Source organism: Muscardinus avellanarius, assembly GCF_963383645.1.
Source record: "Muscardinus avellanarius genome assembly, chromosome: 13".
Taxonomy (NCBI): domain Eukaryota; kingdom Metazoa; phylum Chordata; class Mammalia; order Rodentia; family Gliridae; genus Muscardinus; species Muscardinus avellanarius.
In genome coordinates this window covers 39,921,089-39,928,765 of record NC_137799.1, presented here as the reverse complement: position 1 = coordinate 39,928,765, position 7,677 = coordinate 39,921,089, and the positions used below count along the sequence as shown (strand labels likewise).

Genomic DNA, 7,677 nt, shown 5'->3' with positions numbered 1-7,677 from the left:
GCTGAGGCTGGTCTCCAATCTGCCAGCCTCCTGCCTCTGTCTCCCAAGTGCTAGAATTAGACTTGCACCACCACACCTGTGGCTTTCTTTGTTTCTTTTTTCCTTCCCCTCCTAAACAGAGGGCCTTGCACTTGCTGGGCAAGCACTCAATCATTGAGCTAAATCCCCCTCCCTTTCTTTTCTTTTTTCTTTTTTTTTTTTTCAATACTGAGATGGAATCCAGGGAGCACTCTATTACTGAACTACCACCCTGTACCAGATTTGGGAAGAGGAGTCAAAATGTATTAATGTGCCGTTATTGGAAAATTGCTTTGATAATTTCCAAAGTATAAAATATAGTCAGAGCCTAGGTGCTGTGCAGGCACTCAGACAGGGAGGGGGCTGCAGCTGTTACAATGCAGAGTTCCTCTCTGTCTTTGCCCTTCATTCTAATGATTAACCTATAGTAAAAGCCTTAGAGTCAACTGAAGCCATTAGCCCTAAAACTACAATAAAGGCAATTGGTGCCTCTTTTTACCTCCTCTCCTCTGGGATCCGGCTTGGGCATAGGAAAGGTAAACTTTGTGTGTGGCTTCAAAGCACCCTAGTTGATGAGCAACTAATACTGTCCAGTACAATAGAGCCGAGGGCCAGGTAGATTTTTTTTTTTTTTTTTTCAGGTCTGGGATGGAACCCAGAGGCATTTGACCTCTGAGCTACAACCCCTGCCCAATTTTTTATTCTTTATTTTGAAACAGGGTCTCACTGAGTTGCGAAGGGCCTCACTAAGTAGCTGAGGCTGCCTGCGAACCGCGATCCTCCAGTCTCAGCCTCCCAAATGCTGGGATTACAAGCGTGCGCCACCACACCCCGCTCCAGGTAGATTCTTGACCCTTGCACTTAGTAAGTGCACTGTCAGGAGACAAAGAGGCACCACCTGGCTAAGGAATAAGTAACTAGCCCATTGCCTTGGTAACGCTGATGAGAAAGATACCAATACAAAATCTATATAAAGGTTGGGGGGGCTCCCAAAAAGGGACCAGAGTTCCATCTTTGGGGTCTCCAGCATGCGGTCAGCATGCTGCTTTTTCCTTCTCTATTTCCTACTTGTTCTGTTTCCTACTGATTTTGTAATGAAGATTTGTTAAAGCTGCACTGAGCTGACTGTTAGTTTTAATTTTTCTATTCAACAAACTTTCCTTGAATAAGAAAAAGAACCTTCACCATTTAAACTGTAACACTCCCCAGCCCTTTTTTATTGTATTTTGAAACAGAGGCCCACTAAAATACCCAGGTAGTCCTCCTGCCTCACCTTCAGAGCAGCTGGATCATGGATGTGTGTCACCCACCTGGCCTAAGCATCTCTAATCCATCACCTCATCTCCATCCCTGCTGCTACTGCCATCATTTCACTTAGGTATTGTGACGTCTTCCTTACACTCTGCCCGATTCTAGTCCTGCAGACCTCAGATCCACACAGCAGCTGGTGGAGTTAGTGTCCATACGTGTGTTTATCCCTTGCAGTGACAGCAGGGTGTCGTGGCCCACCCCCAATAATCCCAGTGCGTGGAAGCCTGAGACAGGAGGATCGCAGGCTCAAGGCCAGCCTCAGCAACTTAGCAAGGCCCCTAGCAACTTAGCAAGACCCTGTTTCAAAATAAAAAATAAAATAGGGCTGGGGATGTGCCTCAGAATTAGAATTCCCCTGGGTCAATCCATCCCCAGTGACTAATACACACACGCACGCATACACACACACACACACACACACACACACACACACACACACACACACAAGTAAACCTTCAGTGACTCCTCCTCCACCCTACCTCCAGGATAGAATCTGAATTCTTTGGCGTGGTGTAATCAGGCCCCTGTAATTTGGCTTCTGTCCACGCTGCCAGCTCATCTGGCCATTTCCTCCCCTACGTCCCCTCCAGCAATGCTGGATGAATAGTCAGCTCCTCCCGAGAAGCCTTTCTTTTGCCTGTGGTTCCTGCTGCTGGGCCACGTTCTGTCCTATATTCTTGGCGGGCTTCCTATGCACCACCCCTGCTCCCAGGCACTCCACCTATGAGCTCCTCCAACGATCCCATTTGTTCACTGATTTTAGTAATTCTGAGCATTATTGAGCACTCACCGTCTTCTGAGTGCTTAGCATATAATAATTCTTTTAAGTCACACAACCACCTTTTAAAAAATAGACATCAAGCCAGGCGTGGTGGCGCACGCTTGTAATCCAAGTACTTGGGAGGCTGAAACAGGAGGACTGCAAGTTCAAGGACAGCCTCAGCAACTTAGTGAGGCCCTCAGCAATTTAGAGAGACTCTGCTTCCAAATAAAAAATAAAATAGGGCTGGGGGGTTGTAACTCAGAGGTAGAATGCCTCTGAGTTCAATTTCCATCACCAAAAATTTAAAAAATAGACACCATTAATTTCCTGTCTTACAAATTTAGAAACTGAGTCTCGGGCTGACTCAGAAGGTTGAATCGGGAAGATCACAAATTCAAGGTTAGCCTGGGGAATTTAGGAAGACCCTATCTCAAAGTAAAAGCTTAAAAAAGAAAAGATCTGGGGATGTAGATGTGGTAGAATGCTTACCCAGCATGGGTGAGGGGCTTGTGTTCAGTCCCCAGCACTACAAAAGAGGAGGAGTAGGGGAGGAGAAGGAAGCAGGTGGTGGTGGATAGGCGTTGGACAGGTATTATGTGAAAGTGGTGACAAGAAAGCGGTTGCCGGGACTGTGGGTGACAGCTGAGAATAAAGCAGAGACGGAGTGAACTGTTGCCATAGCGATGGGTAAAGGGGCCAGTGGAGGCTTATAGATGACAGAGTAAACGCAGGGCTACCAATGCCAAAACAGGGCCTAGGGTGGGCCTAGGTGGGAGGGCCGGTGGGGGGCTAGGCCGGCAGGTGGTAAGGGAGCTGGCACAGTTATGGAGAGTAGCTCAGGGATGGTGAACTGGCGGAGCCAGGAGCAACTGGGTAAGTGCAGATCCTGGGAATGTTGTAGCAGCTGAGAAGCTGGGCTCTCTTTCCACCCCTAGTGGCCACCTCTGTAGTCCCTCTCCATCCCTCTCTGTCCCTCTCTTCAGCTAGGCAGCCCAGGAGTGCAGCCCTCTAGGTAAGAACTTAAACACTTTTTGAGAAGTTTTATTTGGAAACATGCCAGAGCCGGCAGCATGGGGACCACGTTCTCCCTTGAGGGCCCTCGGGTCAGAAGCTTGGGTCCCTCAGGTCCACGGGTCCCAAGACCCTTCTAGCCCCGGGCTCCCAAGGATGATCCGTGCCCACATCCTCTCCAGCGCCTGCACCCCTACCCACTTCCTGTGCCTGGGGAGACTGAGGTGCAGGGAGGCTGGGGTGGGGTGGGGAGGATCTGGTTAAACTTGGAAGGAGGGAGAAGTCAGAACCTGGGATTGGGGCTGGGAAGAGCAGACAGAAGAGACAAGTGGGGAGGGTGCGTTTTGCTTCTTCCCCAGGAGGCCAGGGGCCCGCCATACTGAGCTATCTCCCTGGTTGCTCAGATAGGTTTGGGAGGGGTCACCACAGGTCACTGGGCAGGGGCTGGCAGTCCTCGGGGGTAACCGAGAAACTGGCATACCCCGGACAGAGCAGCAGGGCACCGTGCCCACCGTGCCAGGCCCTCCCTCTCAGCTGGGCGCAGGCTGGCTGTTGGCGTAGGCCTGATCCGGGAAGGAAGCCCGTGCTCTGCGTGTCTGAGCACACACTGAGGCGTAGAGCTCCGGCTCGGGGCCGGGGGCCGGGGGCGTTGGCTCAGAGTCCAGCACCACCTCTGAGTACTTGATGGGGGTCCCAGGGCTGGGGATCCGGCCCTGAGGAGGCCGCAGCTGCAGGCTGGTATAGCACATCGTCTCCTCTGCAGCCTGGAGACGCAAGGGTGTTAGGTCACTGGACCCTCAAAAGCCCCGGCCCTTCCTCCCCTTTTTAGCTGTTGCTGGCTCACCCTGGCAGGGCCTCCAGGGGCTGGATCCTGCTGCTCCGGCCCTGGCTCTTGAGACAGCCGTCCTGGGATGGGAACAGGAACCTGGTCAGCTTCTTGTCCCTCCTCCTCCTTGCCCGTCCCATGCACCAGGGCCCGTGCCCTCGCCTCTGCGGCGCCTACCCATCTGCAGATAGTGCAGGTTTCCGTACAGGGGAACCTCGTCCACTGGCTCTCCAGAGCTGCAACACAGAGTTTGGGGGGTGAGTGGGGACTTCTTGGTAAGAGGAAGCCCTTGGGCAACGCACCCCTGTTCCCCCACTCACCATCCCTGCGCCGGCTGGCTCCTGCTCCGGCCACTGACTCTCTGGGACAAGAGCGCCGCCAGTGACATGAATAGCAGGAGCGTCACAGCCCCTAAGAGGGCCCACAGGCCCCAGGCCTCGGCCATGGAGGGGATGCCTGTGGGTGTGACAGGAAGGGGCGTTACTGCCCAGCCACTCCACTCCCACCATGCCCAGGGGACCCCCACAGCCCCTGCCCCACCAGCTCACCCAGGGCTAGTGGCTGCGTGCAGTTGTCCTCTCTGCTCATCACCACTGATGTAAGAGCCGGGTCCAGAAATACACTGCCTGAGCCCACGGCCAGCCGGGTTCATGGCCTGCCCCTGCCACAGCTCCCGACTCCCGTCCCCCCTGCACCTGGCCCCCACAGCTCAGCTCAGCATCCCCAATACTGCTGGGGCGTAGTTGCCAGTTGGTTTCCGGGAAGTTAAGGGGGAGGGGATGGATGAGCGAAAGAACCAAGACACCGCCTTGTGCCTGCACCTGCCACTCTGGCTCCCCACCGCAGGCCCCGCGCCACTCCACCAGAGAAGAGACGCAGGCCAGGCCCTACGATCTGAGCAGGCGAGCCCAGGAAGACTCCCAGGGGCAGAAGTGGCGTGAAACAGGACCAACAAGGACAGGCTCCTTCTTCTGCCCCAGGATGTCCAGTCCCATAGATGAGCGCGTACTCTGGAGAAGGGCCTTGGGCAGCCGCGGTGCCGCCACAGCCTAAGGCCAACCTGGGGAAAATACGGAGGGGAATCCTCGTCACTGTTGCTACTGGTGTTATAGATGGAAGGAGGAATATGGGACGCTAGCTTCACCACTCCAAGACGCACTTCATCCAAACAGTTCTTTTTTTTTTTTTTTTTTTTTTTTTTGGTGGTGCTGGGGTTCCTGGAAGCCCTTCCACCTCCGGGCTATGCTCCCAGACCTATTTTTAGACTTTTTTATTTTTGGAAACAGGGGTTCTTAAGCCAGCACGCTGGCTTCGAACCTGTGCCATCCTCCTGTCTCCGCCTCCCAAGCGCAGGGATTACAAGTGTACGCCACCACACCCGGTCATCTAAACTGTTCTGAAGGGAACTGTCCCTTTCAGTTAATTGGTTTTTGTTGTTGTTGTTGTTTGTTTTTGTAGTACTAGGGGTGGAACTCAGGGGCCTTCTACCTCTGGGCTATACTCCCAGACCTATTTTTATATTTTGTTTCGAAACAGGGTCTCACTAAGTTGCTGAGAGCCTCACTAAGTAGCTGAGGCTGGCTTTGAACCTGTGCGATCCTCCTGTCTCAGCCTCCCAAGCGCGGGGATTACAAGCGTGCGCCACCATGCCTGGCTTCAGATAATTTTTAAAATTAATTTATTTTTTATTTTTTGGTGGTACTGGGGTTCCTGGAAACCCTTCTACCTCCGGGCTACACTCCCAGACCTATCATATATATATATATATATATATATATATATATATATATATATATATATATATGTATATATATGTATGTATGTATGTATTTTAACTTAGTCTCTTAAGCCAGCAAGGCTGGTTTCGAACCTGCACAATCCTCCTGTCTCCGCCTCCCAAGCGTGGGGATTACAAGCGTGCGCCACCACGCCAGGCCAGATAATTGTTTTAAAGGAATCTCTGCACCAGAGTTACCCAGCAAGCTGAGCCTGTCTTTGTCCTTGTTCACTCTGAGGGAGAGGAGCACCAGCCCTGTAGGTAGCTGTTGATGTGGGAAGAGGGACCCGAAATTCTGAATACGAATATAATTCAAATTAGACGACAGCAGCCTGCCAAGGATGAGGATGACTGGAGAAGTTCTGCCCTTTCAGTTGCAGGCAGTAAGAGAGTGTACTGTCTGTAGAGAATGTTAAAATAAATAAATAAATAAATCACCTGGCGCGCCTGTCATGGTGGCGCACGCTTGTAATCCCCGCGCTTGGGAGGCTGAGACAGGAGGATCGCACAGGTTCCAAGCCAGCCTCAGCTACCTAGTGAGGCTCTCAGCAACCTAGTGAGACCCTGTTTCCAAATAAAATATAAAATAGGGCTGGGAGTATAGCCCGGAGGTAGAGGGCCCCTGGGTTCCAGCCCAGTACCACACACACAAAAAAAAAAATCCACTAAATTTTAATCTATTTACTATTGCCATGTTTCAGATTTAGCTAAAAAAAAGTCAATGACAAAAATCTTATTCTCCAAAATATCTTTAGTAGTTGATGTATAAGTTTCAAATCAACATATTTTGTTGCTTTTTTTTTTTTCTTTTAGTGGTACTGGGGATTAAACTCAGAGGCATTCTTCTTCTGAGTTATATTCCCCAGCTAGATTTTATTTTTTTATTTTGAAACAAGGTCTCCCTAGATTGCTGAGGGCCATGATAAATTTCTGAGGCTGGTATTGCTTATTTTATTTGCTTATTTATTTATTTATTTTGCAGTACTAGGGATGGAACCCAGGGGCATTCTACCTCTGAGCTCACCCCAGCCCTATTTTTTTATTCTTTATTTTGAAACAGGGTCTCACTGAATTGCAAAGGGCCTCACTAAGTAGCCGAGGCTGTCATCAAACTGCGACCCTCCTATATTTGTATACCTGTTGCTTTACATGAAAGAAAATTTTTATTTTATTTGTTTTCTTATGATACTGGGAATTGAACCCCAGGGCCTTCTACTACTTCTGAGCTATACTCTCAGGCTTTTTTTTTTTTTAAAACAGGGTCTTACTAGGTTCATTACTTGCTGAGACTGTTGTTGAATTTGCAATTCTCCTGTCTCAGCTTCCCAAGTACTGGGATTACAAGTGTGCACCACCACAGCCAGCTCTGGTTATATTTCTATTGAATCTGAATATGAAAAGATTACTTTTGAACTGGGTGAGGTGGCACACTCATGTAATGCCAGTGTTTGGGATTAAGTAATTCCCAAGGGACGACTATAGGTTTCAGGCCTGCCTCGCAATTTAGACCCTGTTTTCTCTTTCTCTCTCTCTCTCTCTCTCTCTCTCTCTCTCTCTCTCTCTCTCTCTCTCTCTCTCTCTCTCTCTCCCTCTCTCTCTCTTTCTTCCAGGGTGAGCTACACCCTCAACCCTATTTTTTTTAGTCTTTTTTTACTTTTGAAACTGGATCTCACTGAGTTGTGAAGAGCCTCGCTAAGTAGCTGAGGCTGTTCCTGCACTGCGGTCTCAACTTGCCCAATGCTGGAATTACAAGCTGCGCCACGAATTTTTCAACTCCTGAATGAGTTGCAAAGGGCCTCAACTAAGTAGCTGAGGCTGTCCGCGAACCTCAATCCTACTGTCTCAGACTCCCGAATGCTGAGATACCAAGCGTGTACTACCATGCTCGGCTCTAGACAGTTTCAAAAATGGGAGACTGGGCCGGGCGTGGTGGCACAGGCTTGTAATCCCCGCGCTTGGGAGGCAGAGACA

General features: G+C 50.3%; 1 protein-coding gene across 1 annotated transcript; it reads right to left on the bottom strand.

Annotated features, from left to right (window-relative positions):
- Nucleotides 1-3,633: 3,633 nt before the first annotated feature.
- On the bottom strand, nt 3,634-6,160 carry SIT1 (signaling threshold regulating transmembrane adaptor 1; the record flags this gene model as incomplete). The annotated part of the gene is made up of 6 exons (XM_080708937.1): nt 3,634-3,867; nt 3,948-4,009; nt 4,107-4,165; nt 4,250-4,385; nt 4,478-4,555; nt 6,145-6,160. The coding sequence occupies 6 exons, from the start codon at nt 6,158-6,160 to the stop codon at nt 3,634-3,636; spliced, it is 585 nt and encodes a 194-aa protein (XP_080565063.1).
- Nucleotides 6,161-7,677: the final 1,517 nt, after the last annotated feature.